The 20003-nt window shown below is 43.2% G+C and overlaps 1 protein-coding gene across 2 annotated transcripts in view; it reads left to right on the top strand.

Moving 5' to 3' along the window:
- Window positions 1–17773, top strand: part of mmp25a (matrix metallopeptidase 25a) — a 31060-nt gene extending 13287 nt beyond the window's left edge. For both annotated transcript variants that reach the window (XM_071350589.1, XM_071350504.1), the window contains 7 exons: window positions 6750–7057; window positions 7525–7704; window positions 7849–7945; window positions 8072–8154; window positions 12952–13101; window positions 13333–13614; window positions 16472–17773. In XM_071350589.1, the coding sequence (XP_071206690.1) occupies window positions 6750–7057; window positions 7525–7704; window positions 7849–7945; window positions 8072–8154; window positions 12952–13101; window positions 13333–13614; window positions 16472–16734 (1363 nt within the window). In that variant the 3' untranslated portion in view covers window positions 16735–17773. The remainder of the gene's footprint in view (window positions 1–6749; window positions 7058–7524; window positions 7705–7848; window positions 7946–8071; window positions 8155–12951; window positions 13102–13332; window positions 13615–16471) is intronic.
- Window positions 17774–20003: the final 2230 nt, after the last annotated feature.

Here is a 20003-nt window from a genome sequence, read left to right as displayed (position 1 = left end):
CCATAGGCAGCACCAGTGGTGTTAGTAAGAAAGAAGGACGGCTCAATCAGGTTCTGTGCGGATTACAGAAGGTTAAATGAGAACACTGTAAAAGATGCTTATCTATATCCTAGGATCGATGAGATCTTGGACTTGCTTGCCGGTGCTCAGTACTTTTCCACTTTAGACTTTGCCAGTGGTTACTGGCAAGTCGAGATGCTCCCTGAGGATCGTTGCAAAACTGCTTTTATGACATTGACAATGCCTCTTCCCCGCACTCGCCCTGAGGTGCGTGTCCTCAGCCCGGTACCACCAGTTCCGGCACCACGCATCAGGCCTCCAGTGCGCTTCCACAGTCCAGTACGGCCTGTGCCTCTTCCCCGCACTCGCCCTGAGGTGCGTGTCCTCAGTCCGGTACCACCAGTTCCGGCACCACGCATCAGGCTTCCAGTGCGCTTCCATAGTCCAGAGCTTCCGACAACAGTACCCAGTCCAGAACTTCCAGCGACAGTACCCAGTCCAGAGCTTCCGGCAACAGTACCCAGTCCAGAGCTTCCGGCAACAGTACCCAGTTCAGAGCTTCCGGCAACAGTACCCAGTCCAGAGCTTCCGGCGACAGTACCCAGTCCAGAGCTTCCGGCGACGGGCCACAGTCCGGAACCTCCAACAACGGGCCACAGTCTGGAACCTCCAACGACGGGCCACAGTCCGGAACCTCTTACAACGGGCCACAGTCCGGAATCTCCAACGACGGGCCACAGTCCGGAATCTCCAACGACGGGCCACAGTATGGAACCTCCTATGACGGGCCACAGTTCGGAACCTCCTATGACGGGCCAGAGTTAGAAACCTCCTCCTCCTGAACAAACGTGAAGGAGCTGAGGGCCTTTCTGGGTCTTGTTAACTACTATTGACCTCTTGTGCCACAGCAGAGCACAGTTCTAGCGCCACTGTACAGGTTGCTGAAAGACCAAGTGACTTGGCGTTGCACACAACCGGAACAGGATACCTTCAACAAATGAAAAGAACTGTTAACGAGTGATCAGGTCTTAGTCCACTATGACTCAAAACTACCCACTGGGCACACACTGGTTGAATCAACGTTGTTTCCACGTCATTTCAATGAAATTACATCGAGCCAACATGGAATAGACATTGAATTGACATCTGTGCCTCGTAAGTACCTCTTTCTTTGGCTTGTGACGCATTGTACGGTAGCCATCATCCAGCACATTATGCCAAATAGAGATGCCCCAGCTTAGAAGAAATACTCACAGATTGAAAAGGAAGCGAATCTATGGAGTAAAAAAGTTCCATCAGTATCTGTGGGGGAGACAATTTAACTTATTGACAAGAGCCTCCCTACGATTGCATCCAGCGGTAGGCCAACATTTTGTCAGCGTATGACTTCTACCTGAGACCAGTAAATGCCGGAACTTTGTCAGCGCACATCCACACACTGCTAACAGAGCACTTTGAGGAAGCACCGCTGAACGCTATACAAATAGCCAGAGCAACACACATGGAGAGTGAGCTCTCAAAAGTTTACAAACATATCATGGAGGGTTGGCTTGAACAGGTTGAAGAAAACTTGAAATTCTACACACGGAGGAATGAGCTGTCAGTAGAACGAGGGTGTTTCTTATGGGGCAATACACACAGGGCACCAGAACATTGTAAAAACAAAAGCACTTGCTCGCAAATACTTTATGTCTGGTGGCCAGAACTATATAGAGAAGTGGAGCCGATCTGCAAGAAGTGTGAAATACCATGACAGGTCTTGTTGCATCCATGGTGAGTGTTAAATGTTTACACAGACTGTGCAAGCCCATGTTTATGATAGTGGTTGACGCACACTCTAAACGGTTAGAAGTGTTCAGAATGTCACAAATCACTTCACATGCTACCATAACCAGACTGAGAAGTTGTTCTCATCATTCGGATTGCCTGAGCAAATCGTAATGGACAATGCGAAAACCTTCATGTCAAACCAATTCCAGATGTTTGTGAGGTAGAACGGAATCCTGCACTCCACCAGCACGCATGGACACCCAACTTCAAAAAGGGCTGGCAGAGAGGTATGTTCAGACATTCAAAAATGGTTTAATAAAGCTTGCCAGTAGCACTCTGGACATAGAGGACAAGATCTCCTTGTTCTGACTGCAGTACCGCACCACAACGGACTGCACAACAGGACAAACGCCTGCTGACCTCTTCTTGAGCAGACATGTTCGCACCAGACTGAATTTCATCAAACACAGCACAGCCAATGCTGTGCTTCGCAGGAAGCAGTACAAGTAAAAGTATATTGTCACAAAAAATATTGTCACATACATCGGATAGGTGCAGTGAAATGTGATGTTTTACAGGGTCAGCCATAGTAGTACGATGCCCCTGGAGCAAATTAGGGTTAAGTGTCTTGCTCAAGGGCACATCGACAGATTTTTAACCTTGTCAGCTCGAGTAGTCAAACCAGCAACCTTTCAGTTACTGGCCCAATGCTCTAACCATGACCAACGTACAGTGGAAAGGTCATTTGGAGTGGATGATGCCGTGCACCTGCGAAATACAATGGGAGGAGGACCGAGATGGAAACCTGAGTTTGCCACACAGACAGGTCCAGTACCTTACAAAGTGATAGGCAGAGACACTGACAGTCCACATATGACACGGGGATCAGTTGAGAGCATGAGTTGCTACCGAAACACCATCTCAGGTGGTAACTGACTCTTTGACTGACACAACTGACACTGTACAGGTGAGACAAGAACATTTGAACGCAGACACACAAAGCCTGCGTTGCTCGCACAGGGTCATCAGACCACCCCCAGCGTTACAGCCCTGAAAGACTTTTACACACACACATTCACACTGATTAGGCTGAAAAATAGAGAAAGGATTGTTATGATGTGAAAAAGATGTATGGACAAAGGTTGTAAGAAAAAGAAACGTATGATGTCAAACTGTTCATTGAAATGTTTAAAAGATACATACTCTTTTAGTTGTTTACAGTACAAGCATTTTTTTTTAAACTTTTATTTAACTAGGCAAGTCAGTTAAGAACAAATTCTTATTTTCAACAATGGCCTAGGAACAGTGCCTTGTTCAGGGGCAGAAGAACAGATTTTTAACTTGTCAGCTCTGGGATTTGATATTGCAACCTTTCGGTTACTAGTCCAACGCTCTAACCACTAGGCTACCTGCCGCCCATTTAATAGGGGTCATTTGTTACTGTTTCTCAGACTAAAAGGAGTAGATGATGTAGTGTATTAATTAGCCTATAACAACTACATGGTTAAATTATGGTATTACATTATAGGGTTAATAGTAATATTGGTACACGCAGGTCGCCGTACCATAGTCAAGGTCAAAGTGCATTATGAGAATGCACATGTCAATTCATTCTGTTATTAAACTTGATGCTAAACAGCATGGCTGCATCTTGCCTCGTTAATATACCACAGGTAGTTTACCAACGTTACCGGAATCTTCAGTAATTTTGGTAATTAACAGAAAGTCTATGGCAATCTATCATAACTTTGGTCATTTATATTTGAATTACATTTTTTTTAAATTAATTTATAGTATAATTTTTGTTGTATCTGTTTCAATACTGTTTCCATATATATAGTAGATAGACCAAATAGCCTAATGAAAAAAGCATCTAATCAACAATGGCATTATTTTCAATTAACTCTGCAACTCTTCCAACTATTAATGTTTTTCACAACTGCTGTCAGCTTGATGCCAAAACAAATACATACTGACATAGTAAAATAAATAAAAGTGTTGAAAAAATTATAAAACAAATGATTATTTCATTCTGAATCAAGATGATTGCCGGAGAACAAGGCTGATGTTTTACGTATTCCTAACCAATCGTTTTTTTGTTTGTTTCTTTGCGTTGTTTGTAACTTATTTTTTTACTTATTTTGTACATAATGTTGCCGCTACAGTCTCTTATGACCCGAAAAGATCTTCTGGACATCAGGACTGCGATTACTCACCACGGACTGGCAGAATCCTTTTTTTCCTTTAACGAGTCCGACGAGCCCGACGTGAATGATATACTGCTTCCCCAGGAACAGGCCCAGTTCCCCCATCATTTGCGTGAAGAGAAGGCGGAGAAAAAGGGGCCAGAGGGCGGGCTGCCTTCTGAGAATTCGATTCTGCTAGCAAACGTGCAGTCTTTAGAAAATAAAATCGATGACCTATGCGGAAGATTAAACTACCGGGACATTCAAAACTGTAATATCTTATGCTTCACGGAGTCGTGAACGACAACATTATCAACATACAGTTGTGTGGTTATACGCTGTATCGGCAGGACAGAACAATGGCGTCTGGTAAGACAAGGGGCATCGGACTATGTATTTTTGTAAATAACAGCTGGTGCACGATATCTAAGGAAGTCTCGAGGTTTTGCTCGCCTGAGGTAGAGTATCTCATGATAAGATGTAGACCACACTATCTACCTAGAGTTTTCATCTGTATTTTTCGTAGCTGTCTACATACCACAACAGACTGATGCTGGCACTGAATGAGCTGTACTCCAAACAGGAAAATGCTCAACCAGAGGCGGCGCTCCTAGTAGCCGGGGACTTAATGCAGGGAAACTTAAATCAGTCTTACCAAATTTCTATCAGCATGTTAAATGTGCAACTAGAGTGAAAAAACTTTGGACCACCTTTACTCCACACATAGAGACATATACAAAGCTCTCCCTCGCCCACCATTTGGTAAATCTGACCATAATTCTATCCTCCTGATTCCAGCTTACAAGTAAAGATTTAAGGAAGCACCAGTGACTCGATCAATAAAAATGTGGTCAGATGAAGCAGATGCTAAACTACAGGACTGTTTTGCTAGCACAGACTGGAATATGTTCCGGGATTCCTCCGATGGCATTGAGGAGTGCACCACATCAGTCACTGGCTTCATCAATAAGTGCACCGATGACATCGTCCCCACAGTGACCGTACATACATACCCCAACCAGAAGCCATGGATTACAGGCAACATCCGCACTGGGCTAAAGGCTAGAGCTACTGCTTTCAAGGAGCGGGACTCTAACCAGGAAGCCGATAAGAAATCCCACTATGCCCTCCGACGAACCATCAAACAGGCAAAGCGCCAATACAGGACTAAGATCGATTCGTACTACACCAGCTCTGATGCTCATCGGATGTGACAGGGCCTGCAAACCATTACAGACTACAAAGGGAAGCACAGCTGAGAGCTGCCCAGTGACATGAGCCAACCAGACGAGCTAAACTACTTCTATGCTCGCTTCTAAGCAAATAACACTGAAAAATGCATGAGAGCACAAGCTGTTCCGGAAGACTGTGTGATCACGCTCTCCGCAGCCGATGTGAGTAAGACCTTTAAAAAGGTCAACATTCACAAGGCCGCTGACCAACTGGCAAGTGTCTTCACTGACATTTTCAACCTCTCTCTGTCCGAGTCTGTAATACCAACATGTTTTAAGCAGAACACCATAGTCCCTGTGCCCAAGAACACTAAGGTAACCTGCCTAAGTGACTACTGACCCGTAGCACTCACGTCTGTAGCCATGAAGTGCTTTGAAAGGCTGAAGATGGCTCACATCAACACCATTATCCCAGAAACCCTACACCCACTCCAATTAGCATACCGCCCCAACAGATCCACAGATGATACAATCTCTATTGCACTCCACACTGCCCTTTCCCATTCTCAGTCCCCTCCTGTACTCCCTGTTCACTCATGACTGCACGGCCAGGCACAACTCCAACACCATCATTATGGTTGCCGATGACACAACAGATGTTGGCCTGATCACCGACAAAGACCAGACAGCCTATAGGAGGAGGTCAGAGACCTGGCTGTGTGTTGCCAGGACAACAACCTCTCCCTCAACATGATCAAGACAAAGGAGATGATTGTGGACTACAGGAAAAATGGGACCGAGCACACCCCCATTCTCATCGACAGAGCTGTAGTGGAGCAGGTTGAGAGCTTGAAGTTCCTTGGTGTCCACATCACCAACAAACTAACATGGCCCAAGCACACCAAGACAGTCGTGAAGAGGGCACGACAACACCTATTCCCCCCCCCAGGAGACTGAAAAGATGTGGCATGGGCCCTCTGATTCTCAAAGGTTCTACATCTGCACCATCGAGAGCATCCTGACTGGTTGCATCACTGCATTGGTATAGCAACTGCTCGGCCTCCGGCCGCAAGGCACTACCCCCCCCCCCCCCCCCCCCTTTTACACCGCTGCTACTCTCTGTTGTTTTCATCTATGCATAGTCACTTTAATAACTCTACCTACATGTACATATTACCTCAACTAACCGGTGCCCCCGCACATTGAATCTATTCCGGTACCCCCCTGTGTATAGTCTCGCTATTGTTATTTTACTGCTGCTCTTTAATTTTTTTTATTTATTGTTCTTACTTGTATTTTTTTTTAACTGCATTGTTGGTTAGGGGCTCGTAAGTAAGCATTTCACTGTAAGGTCTACACCTGTTGTATTCGGCTCATGTGACTAACACAATTTGATTTGATTTGAATCCCTGATATTACACACCAATGGTATTCACTAAGTTGATGGTTCATATTCTGAAGTGCCCTAATGGGCCACTATATGTCTTGTGATAGATTACATAAAATCCTTGAAAGATAATTATGGTAGTTTACAGGTAAACTTAGAAAGTTTCCAGTAATATACCCTCCCTTTGCAACCCAAATCTCCTCTCATGCCCTCCCTCATCCTCCCCCACTCCAGTGTGCTCAGCTACCCCTCCCCCTCCCTGTCCCCCTCCCTCGACCCCAAACTGGTGGATCTCATCCTCACCTACGCCCTCCGCGTGTGGAGCAACCCCACCCCCCTCAACTTCCAACTTCTTCGCCCCTCCCGGGACCACCCCGAAGAGGGGGACTTCAGGGTGTCCTTCCCCAGCTCCTACCACGAGGACGGGTACCCCTTTGATGGTAGAGGGGGCACCCTGGCTCACGCGTTCTTCCCCGGGATGGCGGACATGGCGGGGGACACCCACTTTGACAATGGGGAGAGCTGGAGTTACGGGTATGGAGGTGAGGGAGAGGCTTAGGGCGTAACACACATAAACAGTGTGTACTTCTGTGAATAACATAATGAGATTTTAATTGCTTTATCTCTCCCTTTCTCTCCCCTCCCTCCATGTCTCTCTTCATCTTTAGCTCCCCCAACCTCTGTCTCCCTTTTTTTCCCCTTCCTCCATTTCTGTCATTCTCCCTCTATCGCCAAATAGCCTATACCTACAGTATATGTATCACCTCGGTACTGGTACCCCTTGTATATAGCTAAGTTGTTACAATTTAAATTGTTACAATTAATTGTTTTATTCCTTGTGTTATTATTTTTCTATTATTTCAATTATTTTCTCTTTGCATTGTTGGGGAGGGCACGTAAGTAAATATTTCACTGTTAGTCTGCACCTGTTGTTTACGAAGCATGTGACAAATACAATTTGATTTGAGATCTATTGTCTCTTTTTCTCTCCTCTCCATCTCTCTCTCAGATGACATTGGCACCACTGATCTCTTCACGGTAGCGGTGCATGAGTTTGGCCACGCCCTGGGCCTCTCACATACCTCTTCCAATCCCTCCATCATGAGGCCATACTACCAGGGGACTGTGGGGGACATCCAGAGCTACACACTACCTACAGATGACAGGCAGGGAATACAGGCTATATACGGTACACACCATCACAATCACACACAGTGCACGCACACATTTGAAGTCTTCGTTTGGGTCCTCAACAATGGGAAATGTTAGAAAGACCCATATGCAGAGACACAGGAACACAAATGCTCAAAAATACTGAAATGGTATTTCATAGGAAAGAGAAGAAAGTCTGCCACGCATCCCACTCCGGCCTCCACCACTCCCAAGCTACCTTTCCTGCCCAGTCCTCCATCCCCAAGACTAACACCACGGTGAGTGTATAACTGGGCAAATACTGCAAAAACTACAACTTGTTATAGTTAAGATACTATATGACAATATCATGCAAATATCATAAAGATACAGTACCCTCTCACTACCGCCCCTTACAAACACAGCCCAGACCCTGCTCTGCCAGATCGCTGTGAGGGGAAATATGATGCCATTGCCAACATCAGAGGAGAAGTCTTCTTCTTCAAGGGTAAGAAGAACAACCATTTTTCATGTTAACTATAGAAACATTTATGGGCTTGGGACTGTCAGTGTCTGTGTGGCGCCATTTTCTCAAAATTTTCCCGCACGTGATCCAGCCCCCTAGCAATATGATTTCCAGTCGATGACCTTCAGTCCCTCGCCATTTGAGTGACAGCTAGTAAAATGAGAGAGAGAAATCATTTGAGTGACAGCTAGCAAGATGCACACACAGCAGAGAGAGAGAAAGACACAGGAAAATTTCCTCTTGTGTGCTACCTATATCCTCCTACTAGTATCCACATACTTTAATGAGGACAGCTTCTCTATCTTGGAGGGGGAAATCAATAATTTCCAAGCCCAGGGACATGCACTAGTCTGTGGCGTCCTAAATTCCAGAACTGGAAAGGAACCTGACACCCGCAGCACACAGGGGGACAAACACCTATCTGGAGGAGACAGCATTCCCTCCCCCATATGCCCCCGTAGGCACAATAACGACAACATAACCAACAAAAACGGGTCACAAATCCTGCAGCTCTGTCGCACGCTGGGTATGTACATAGTCAATGGTAGGCTTCGAGGGGACTCCTATGTTAGGTACACTTATAGCTCATCTCTTGGCAGTAGTACTCTCAGAGCGTTCACAGTCAGCCCACTGACAACCCTATCAGATCACAACAAAATCACAGTCTACTTGAACAGAGCAATACTCAATCATGAGGCATCAAAGCCAAAGGAACTAAATAATATTAAGAAATGCTATAGATGGAAGGAAAGTAGTGTGGAAACCTACCAAAAAACAAATAGGCAACAACAAATTCAATCCCTTTTAGACAACTTCCTGGACAAAACCTCCCACTGTAAGAGTGAAGGTGTAACGTATATTTGACCTCTCATCTTCCCTATCAAATCTAAAAATGTCAAACAGAAAACCGAAGAAAATGAACAACAATGACAAATGGTTTGATGAAGAATGCAAAAACCTAAAAGAAATTGAGACACCTATCCAACCAAAAACATAGAGACCCAGAAATCCTGAGCCTACGCCTTCACTATGGTAAATCACTAAAACAATACAGAAATACACTACGGAAAAAGAAAAAACAGCATGTCAGAAAGCAGCTCAATGTAATTGAACAATCCATAGAGTCTAACCACTTGTGGGAAAATTGGAAAACACTAAACAAACAACAATACGAAGAGTTATCTATCCAAAACAGATAGATAACTTCTCCAATCTTTTTGGTCGTATAACAAAGAACAAACAGCAAAAACATATACATGATCAAATACAAACTATTAAAGACTACCAGAACCCACTGGATTCTCCAATTACATTGAATGAACTACAGGACAAAATATGGTATCCTCAATGAAATGATCAAATATACAGACCACAAATTCCAATTGGCTCTTTATCATCATCATTGGCTCTGGAATCTTCCCCAATATTTGGAACCAAGGACTGATCACCCCAATCCACAAAAGTGGAGACCAATTTTACCCCAATAACTACCGTGGGATATGCAACCTTGGGGGGAAAAAATGCATTATCATTAACAGCAGACTCGTACATTTCCTCAGTGAAAACAATGTACTGAGCAAATGTCAAATGGGCTTTTTGCCAAATTACTGTACGCTAGACGGCACCCTAATTGACAAAGAAACAAACCAAAACAAAGGCAAAGTCTTCTCATGCTTTGCTGATTTCAAAAAAGCGTTTGACTCAATATGGCATGAGGGTCTGCTATATTTATTTATTTTACCTTAATTTTTTTATTATAAATTGATGGAAAGTGGTGTTGGGGGAAAAACATACGACATTATAAAATCCATGTACACAAACAAGTGTGCGGTTAAAATGAACAAAAAACGCATTTCTTTCCACAGGGCCGTGGGGTGAGACAGGGATGCAGCTTAAGCCCCACCCTTTTCAACATATATATCAAGGAATTGGCACTAGAACATTAGAACAGTCTGCAGTTCCCGGCCTCACCCTACTAGAATCTGAAGTCAAATGTCTACTGTTTGCTGATTATCTGGTGCTTCTGTCCCCAACCAAGGAGAGCCTACAGCAGCACCTAGATCTTCTGCACATATTCTGTCAGACCTGGGCCCTGACAGTTAATCTCAGTAAGACAAATTAATGGTGTTCCAGAAAAGGTCCAGTTGCCACAACCACAAATACATATCCCATCTAAACACCGTTGCCGTAGAGCACACAAAAAACTATACATACCTCGGCTTAAACATCAGCGCCACAGGTAACATTCACAAAGCAGTGAACTAGCTGAGAGACAAGGCAAAAAGGGCCTTCAATAGAACCCATTGCCTTTTATGGTTGTGAGGTCTGGGGTCCTCTCATCATCCAATAATTCACAAAATGGGACAAACACCAAATTGAGACTCTGCATGCAGAATTCTGCAAAAAGATCCTCCGTGTACAATGTAAAACACCAAATAATGCATGCAGAGCCGAATTAGGCCGATGCCCGCTAATTATCAAAATCCAGAAAACAGACGTTAAATTCTACAATCACCTAAAAGGAAGCGATTCCCAAATCTTCCATATAAAAGCCATCACCTACAGAGAGATGACCCTGGAGAAGAGTCCCCTAAGCAAGCTGGTCTTGGGGCTCTGTTCACAGACTCCACGGAGCCCCAGGACAGCAACACAATTAGACCCAACCAAATCATAAGAAAACAAAAAGATAATTACTTGATTCATTGGAAAGAATTAACAAAAAAACTGAGCAAACTAGAATGCTATTTGGCCCTAAACAGAGAGTACACAGTGGCACTTATACAGTGCGCAGGCTTTTAGCATAGCCCCTTTTACACCCCTGCTGGCTTACCCCTACTAGCTAACCACTAGCAGCCTTGAAACACATCACAGTGTTTCTCATACAAAATCAAAATAAACCTTTATCATCATAGTAGACATTGAACGTATATAACCAAACTGGCTAAAACTGTTATTTGCCGATGGTAGCTATAGCTAACCACATACTAAACGGAGTACTAATGTTACTAGCAGCAGTAACAGTAAATCCAGGTAAACTCAGCAATAAAATAAAGTCCCTTTTTCAGGACCCTGTCTTTCAAAGAGAATTCGTAAAAATCCAAATAACTTCACAGATCTTCGTTGTAAAGGGTTTAGACACTGTTTCCCATGCTTGTTCAATGAACCATAAACAATTAATGAACATGCACCTGTGGTATGGTTGTTAAGACAGTAACAGCTTACAGACGGTAGGCAATTAAGGTCACAGTTATGAAAACGTAGAACACTAAAGAGGCCTTTCGACTGACTCTGAAAAATACAAAAAGAAAGATGCCCAGGGTCCCTGCTCATCTGCGTGAACATGCCTTAGGCATGCTGCAAGGAGGCATGAGGACTGCCATGGCAATAAATTGCAATGTCCGTACTGTGAGACGCCTAAGACAGCGCTACAGGGAGACAGGACGGACAGCTGACACCTACACAGGATCAGTCCATCCGAACATCACACCTGCGGGACAGGTACAGGATGGCAACAACAACTGCCCGAGTTACACCAGGAACGCACAATCCCTCCATCAGTGCTCAGACTGTCCGCAATAGGCTGAGAGAGGCTGAACTGAGGGCTTGTAGGCCTGTTGTAAGGCAGGTCCTCACCAGACATCAGCTGCAACAACATCGCCTATGGGCACAAACCCACCGTCGCTGGACCAGACAGGACTGGCAAAAAGTGCTCTTCACTGACGAGTCGCGGTTTTGTCTCACCAGTGGTGATGGTCGGATTTGCGTTTATCGTCGAAGGAATGAGCGTTACACCGAGGCCTGTACTCTGGAGTGGGATCGATTTGGAGGTAGAGGGTCCGTCATGGTCTGGGGCGGTGTGTCACAGCATCATCGGACTGAGCTTGTTGTCATTGCAGGCAATCTCAATGCTGTGCGTTACAGGGAAGACCTCCTCTTCCCTCATGTGGTACCCTTCCTGCAGGCTCATCCTGACATGACCCTCCAGCATGACAATGCCACCAGCTCGTTCTGTGCGTGACTCCCTGCAAGATAGGAATGAGAGGACGTTTCTTTTTTTGCTGAGTTTATAATGGCTGACCCAACATTGGCTACCATGATATCCTGCAACTTATATCGGCCAATAAAGATCACAGTTCAGCAAAAATAAAGACATACCTTGAAACAAAAGATGACATTAATCCAATTGGTATTTGACCATTTATTTTTGCAAAACGTGCAGTGTTGATGTACGCGAGTTGTTGTAGCTTGCTTGCTAGCTAGCTAGCCTATTCCATCCCCAAACACCATGCTAGATCCGAGTGGGCCAGTTCGTTTTGCATAGACTGTTTTAAAAAAATCATCTACTAGCAACATAACATGACAAAACTCTTTGGGCAATTTAGTACCTACTTACCCAATTCGCCTCAATCACCGAAGCCACCAGCAGGCTGTTCCTTTCTTGACGTCAAAGCCCAATGTATTGTTGGTATAGGAGTTTTTGATAAATGTAAATCACATTGCGAAAATGTGTATATCATTTTTTTTTTGCATGAAGACTGTTTAGATAAAATACAATACATTTACGTTGTTAGATTTGTGGAACAAACTGTCTATCGTGCAACTTTTCCTTTATCACTTATATAAGGTCAACTGTAACCCGTACATTGTACACAAATACGTATGCATAGTGCATACACTTACTGTATACTGTACACCCAAAACACACACATTCCCATTCTCTCTCCCCCCCCAACCTGTGCCTCTCCCTTTATTTTCTCTCTCTCTCTCTCCCTCTCTCAGGTGCTTTTTTCTGGCGTGCTCAGCAGTGGGGTTCTCTGGTGTCTTTCAACCCAGCATTGATCCACAACTTCTGGGTTGGGCTCCCCCTAAGGCTGGACCGGATCGACACAGTCTATGAAAGGAGCGACGGACACATCATCTTCTTCATTGGTGAGAGAGGCGAAAAATATTCAAAAATATATAATACTGCATAATATGATATGTTATACCTCTAAATATATAGTATTCTCAATTGTATATTGCTTACTGTTATGTGCTTGTGTGAGTAGTATATGAATGCCCAAATGTGTGTCTTCTATCTGTTTATGTCTGATAAATTATATATTTCAATGTGATTAATCTCTCTCTGGTTGTCCTCTGTCCTCTCTACTCTCTGTGCAGGAGCCCAGTACTGGATGTTCAAAGACAGGGCCTCTTTGCCTGGGTACCCACGCTCCCTAGAGGAATGGGGCATGCGTACCATGGAGGGTCGGCCACTGGAGAGGGTGGAGGCGGTGTTTGTGTGGGCACACAATGGGAAAACGTACGTGTTCAGCGGAGGGGAGTTCTGGAGATTTGACGAAGGGGGGCAGGACAGGAAACTGGAGGGGGGGTACCCCAAAATGGTCTCCCTCTGGACAGGGGTGCCCTCTGACCCCGATGACATCATCAGCTGGGGAGACGGTAAGAAATACGCTAAGTTAGTGTTTGCACCTAATCACAGATCCAGGATCAGATTGGCCTTTACCCAATCCAATAATTTTACCCAGGGATGGGCAACTGGCGGCCCCCACTTTTGTAGGCCCGCGGATCCATTTTTTTTTAGGAACTCAGTTGGGGTCGCAACTTACTGTTGAGAGTTAGAACAATGAATACAAAAGATGCTATTTCAACATTTTGCATAATTTCTATTATGTCAGTCACTCAATTACTCAATTACAGTAGCCCATGTCCGCTAACATTTTTTTGATTGGTAAATTAGTCTAGCGACCAGCTATCTAAACTTGTAGTAAGCATGGTCGAAATTCCGACCTATGGCAAAATGTGTAGAATTGCAGGAAATTAGCTGTAAAACTGCAAATTCTTTTGCCGGCCCCTGGGCAAAATGAGTAGAATTGCATGAAATGAGTTATGAAATTGCAAAATCTTCTCTCCGCCCCATAGAAAAATGCACCATGCTCTACCAACTGACCAATACAGGACCACACTACAGTACTCTGAGAGAAGCTTTGTGGGTCCTTAAGCCATAGTAAAGTGTAGTTTTGGGGCACTTTTAGTACCAGTCAAATCTTTGGACACACCTACTCATTCAAGAGTTTTTCTTTATTTTTTAAATATTTTCTACATTGTCGAATAATAGTGAAAATATCAAAACTATGAAGTAACACATATGGAATCATGTAGTAACCAAAAAAGTGTTAAACAAATCTAAATATATTTTTGCCTTGATGACAGCTTTGCTTTATGAGGAATGCTTTTCCAATAGTCTTGAAGGAGTTCCCACATATGCTGAGCACTTGTTGGCTGCTTTTCCTTCACTCTGCGGTCCAACTCATCCCAAACCATCTCAATTGGGTTAAGGTTGGGTGATTGTGGAGGCCAGGTCATCTGATGCAGCACCATCCCTCTCCTTCTTGGTCAAATAGCCCTTACACAGCTTGGAGGTGTGTTTTGGGTCATTGTCCTGTTGAAAGTGCAAACCATATGGGTTGGCGTATCACTGCAGAATGCTGTGGTGGCCATGCTGGTTAAGTGTGCCTTGAAATCTAAATAAATCACAGTGTCACCAGCAAAGCACCACCACACCTCCTCCTCCATGCTTCATGGTGGGAACCACACATGCAGAGATTATCCGTTCACTTGCTCTGCGTCTCACAAAGACATGGCGGTTGGAACCATAAATCTCAAATTAGGACTCATCAGACCAAAGGACAGATTTCCACCGGTCTAATGAACATTGCTTGTGTTTCTTGGCCCAAGCAAGTCTTCTTCTTATTGATGTCCTTTAGTAGTGGTTTCTTTGCAGCAATTCGACCATGAAGGCCTGATTCACACAGTCTACTCTGAACAATTGATGTTGAGATTTGTCTGTTACTTGAACTCTGTGAAGCATTTATTTGGGCTGCAATTTGAGGTCCAGTTAACTCTAAAGAACTTATCCTCAGCAGCAGAGGTAACTCTGGGTCTTCCTGTGGCAGCCCTCATGAGAGCACGTTTCATCGTAGCGCTTGATGGTTTTTGCGACTGCACTTGAAGAAAGTTTCAAAGTTCTTGACATTTTCTTGAATGATCTTCATATCTTAAGGTAATGATGGACTGTCGTTTCTCTTTGCTTATTTGAGCTGTTCTTGCCATAATATGGACTTTGTCTTTTACCAAATAGGGCTATCTTCTGTATACCACCCTTACCTTGTCACAACACAACTGATTGGCTCAAATGCATTAAGAGGGGAAAAAATTATACAAATTAACTTTTAACAAGGCACACCAGTTAATTGAAATGCATTCCAGGTGACTACCTCATTAAGCTGGTTGAGAGAATGCCAAGAGTGTGCAAAGCAGTCATCAAGGCAAAGGGTGGCTACTTTTAAGAATCTCAAATATATATTAATTTGTTTAACACTTTCTTTTGTTACTACATGATTCCATATGTGTTATTTCATAGTTCTGATGTATTCACTATTATTCTACAATTTAGAAAATAATAAAAATAAAGAAAAGTCCTTAAATGAGTAGTTGTGTCCAAACTTTTGACTGGTACTGTATGTGTTGTAGGAGTTATCGGAAGTTCCGACTGGGACGTTTTGCTTGAATTACAAGTGGGAAAACAAGTATTTTTTGTTGTGACGTTTTACCACTGACCTTTCACCTTTTCAACCAAAAGATGAAAACAAATAAATTTGACAATTACAAACTTAGCAATGTGAATATATCCAGTTTGACCATATTGTAAATGTTAAGAAAGCTAGCTAACTTTATTATTAGCAATGTTAGCTAGCTTATCTAGCTACCTAAATCTTGTTGGTTGAATAATTGTTCCGACTTTAAAAGCACTTGAACACAATCGTGTTGGACTTATAATTTCCCACTTCCCACAAGCACATGAATGCCCCATTCGTCACATGAATAGAATGTAAATATATTATATGCAACTTTACTGAGAGTGTGATATTGGGAGATTCTCAATTGTGGAAAAGTCTACCACACCCTCTCGAAGGAGAGGCATGCACACATTTTAAAAAGTAGTTATATAACCATTTTATTTTAGGATTCCTCCCCTGTAAATGTAATTTGCCTGATGACGCACGAGTGGAGGAGAGTCTAATTTCATACAAGCGTATTTCTTTCAACGTTTCCTCTTCTCGCCTCCGCTCCTAGAATACCTCAACCTTTTTCAAAAGGAGGCGAGGAGAGGATGGAGGAGAGGAAGCGAGGAGTCGAGCAACACCAATTGAGAATCTCCCAATATGTTTAGTTGACCACATCTCTCCTTGAAGTACACAAACCATACCACAATCACTCTCTTCCCTCTGCCCCTCAGGAGATGCTTATTTCTTCAAGGACACCTCCTACTGGGTGCTAAAGAGAGGGGGATTGGACCAGGGAAGTATCACTCCAAAATCCACAGCAGTGGATTGGATGAAATGTAAGGTTGGTGCACCAACTCCCACCCACTTACCCAAGATGCCTCACCCTACAGGCAGAGACTGTGACCGGAGCAGAACTGTAACAATACAAGCATCTTATTGCCTAATTATAGTGTCTGTTTCTGTTTTGTTGTTATTCTCTGTTTCTGTATGTTAGTGGTCACTTTTTTCAATGTTTTTTTTCTCTGTCAACTACAATGATTACAATGATTTGGTGAAAATGAAATTAAAAAGATAAAAATGACAGACAGCAAGCAGGGTTCAGGAGTTGTGATGATTTCAGTGCTCAGAGGACTATAAGCCATTTAAATCAAATCAAATCAAATTTTATTTGTCACATACACATGGTTAGCAGATGTTAATGCGAGTGTAGCGAAATGCTTGTGCTTCTAGTTCCGACAATGCAGTAATAACCAACAAGTAATCTAACCTAACAATTCCACAACTACTACCTTATACACACAAGTGTAAAGGGATAAAGAATATGTACATAAAGATATATGAATGAGTGATGGTACAGAACGGCATAGGCAAGATGCAGTAGATGGTATCGTGTACAGTCTATACATATGAGATGAGTAATGTAGGGTATGTAAACATAAAGTGGCATAGTTTAAAGTGGCTAGTGATACATGTATTACATAAAGATGGCAAGATGCAGTGGATGATATACAGTACAGTATATACATATACATATGAGATGAGTAATGTAGAGTATGTAAACATTATATTAGTGGCATTGTTTAAAGTGGCTAGTGATACATTTTTACATAATTTCCATCAATTCCCATTATTAAAGTAGCTGGAGTTGAGTCAGTATGTTGGCAGCGGCCACTAAATGTTAGTGGTGGCTGTTTAACAGTCTGATGGCCTTGAGACAGAAGCTGTTTTTCAGTCTCTCGGTCCCTGCTTTGATGCACCTGTACTGACCTCGCCTTCTGGATGATAGCGGGGTGAACAGGCAGTGGCTCGGGTGGTTGTTGTCCTTGATGATCTTTATGGCCTTCCTGTGACATCGGGTGGTGTTTACAGTGTATTTAAGTATGTCCGTCTGGTCATTATGTCTTGTGATGTACTGTATGTCACCTGATATGATGTATGTCTTGTGATATATGTTATCTGTACACCAATTATGTCTGTCCTTTGTTGCAAAGACAATTTCCATATGGGATATTAAATTATACTATTCTATCCTATCCTGTGTAATGCCATGATTGGTTCAATTATTATTTAGTCGTTCTGAACTTAGCTTAGGGGCAGTTCAGTTGATTGAATGTTTTTGCTACGTTTGCGAACAAGAATACAGAGATGTTGGTAAAGTTATGTAAATCAAATCAACATGTATTTGTCATATGCACAGGATACACATGGTGTACAAAGTACAATTAAATGCCTACTTGCAGGTTCACCTCTTAGATTGTAAAAAAAAAATATCAAGAAATGTAAATATAAAGGCAGAGATTTTTTTGGGCATAAACATATGAACAATGAGTCCCAAACACAATATGTGTTGTGAAAATAATGAATGCAAAGTGTGTAAATGTGCCCATATAGTTTCACAAACATATTTCATGATCCAAAAGCAAATGAGTCATTGCTAACAAAAACTAATGATGATTAACAATAGTGTTGGGGGTAACATTATATAGAACTCACTGTACTAGCAGTGTCAATTCCCATGAAGCTAAAAATGACTGGCGGCCTGAGATAAACAATGCTAGAACCATTACATTCTAAACTGTCAACGTGTGAGCTAACAATAGCTGAAACTTAATAGCCTAAAGCTAGTTAGAGATTGGCAAGGCTAAATATAGTTAGCATAAAGCTAGCAAACTGTTAAATGCTATTTTCTTACAAATATAAACACTTTCAACACATTTTAATGTAATGTCGGAAGGGATTCAGACCCCTTGACTTTTTCCATATTTTGTTAGGTTACAGCCTTATTCTAAAATAGATTACATGGTTTTTTTTTCTCCCATCAATCCACACACAATACCCCATAATGTTTTTTGTTGCTAATAAAATAAAAAAATACAAATGAAATGTCACATTTACATAAGTATTCAGACCCTTTACTCAGTACTTTGTTGAAGCACCTTTGGCAGCGATTACAGCATCGAGTCTTCTTGGGTATGATGCTACAAGCTTGGCAAACCTTTATTTGGGGAGTTTCTCCCATTCTTCTCTGTAGATCCTCTCAAGCTCTGTCAGGTTGGATGGGGAGCGTCACTGCACAGCCATTTTCAGGTCTTTCCAGAGATGTTCGATTGGGTTCAAGTCCGGGCTCTGGCTGGGCCATTCAAGGACATTCAGAGGTGTCGCAAAGCCACTCCTGCATTGTCTTGGCTGTGTGCTTAGGGTCGTTGTCCTGTTAGAAGGTGAACCTTCACCCCAGTCTGAGGTCCTGAGCGCACTGGAGAAAGTTTCCATCAAGGCTCTCTGTACTTTGCTCCGTTCATTTTCCCTCAATCCTGACTAGTCTCCCAGTCCCTGCCACTGAAAAACATCCCCACAGCATGATGCTACCACCACCATGCTTCACCATAGAGATGGTGCCAGGTTTCCTTCAGACGTGAGGCTTGGCATTCAGACAAAGAGTTCAATCTTGGTTTCATCAGACAAGATAATCTTGTTTCTCATGGTCAGAGTCCTTTAGGTGCCTTTTGGCAAACTCCAAGCGGGCTGTCATGTGTATTTTACTGAGGAGTGGCTTCCATCTGGCCGCTCTACCATAATGGCCTGATTGGTGGAGTGATGGTTGGACAACATGGTTGTCCTTCTGGAAGGTTCTCCCATCTCCACAGAGGAACTCTGGAGCTCTGTCTGAGTGACCATCGAGTTCTTGGTCACCTCCCTGACCAAGGCACTTCTCCCCCGATTGCTCAGTTTGGTCGGGCGACCCGCTCTAGGAAGAGTCTTCCAAACTTCTTCCATTTAAGAATGAAGGAGGCCACTGTGTTCTTGGGGACCTTCATTGCTGCAGACATTTTTTGGTACCCTTCCCCAGGTCTGTACCTAGACACAATCCTGTCTCGGAGCTCTACGGACAATTCCTTCGACCTCATGGCTTGGTTTTTGCTCTGACATCAAATCAAATGTATTTATATAGCCCTTCTTACATCAGCTGATATCTTAAAGTGCTGTACAGAAACCCAGCCTAAAACCCCAAACAGCAAGCAATGCAGGTGTAGAAGCACGGTGGCTAGGAAAAACTACCTAGAAAGGCCAAAACCTAGGAAGAAACCTAGAGAGGAACCAGGCTATGAGGGGTGGCCAGTCCTCTTCTGGCTGTGCCGGGTGGAGATTATAACAGAACATGGCCAAGATGTTCAAATGTTCATAAATGATCAGCATGGTCAAATAATAATAATCAGTTGTCGAGGGTGCAACAAGTCAGCACCTCAGGAGTAAATGTCAGTTGGC

The sequence above is a fragment of the Salvelinus alpinus genome, chromosome 1, assembly GCF_045679555.1.
Source record: "Salvelinus alpinus chromosome 1, SLU_Salpinus.1, whole genome shotgun sequence".
In the NCBI taxonomy this organism is placed as follows: domain Eukaryota; kingdom Metazoa; phylum Chordata; class Actinopteri; order Salmoniformes; family Salmonidae; genus Salvelinus; species Salvelinus alpinus.
This window is presented reverse-complemented; position numbering and strand designations above follow the sequence as displayed.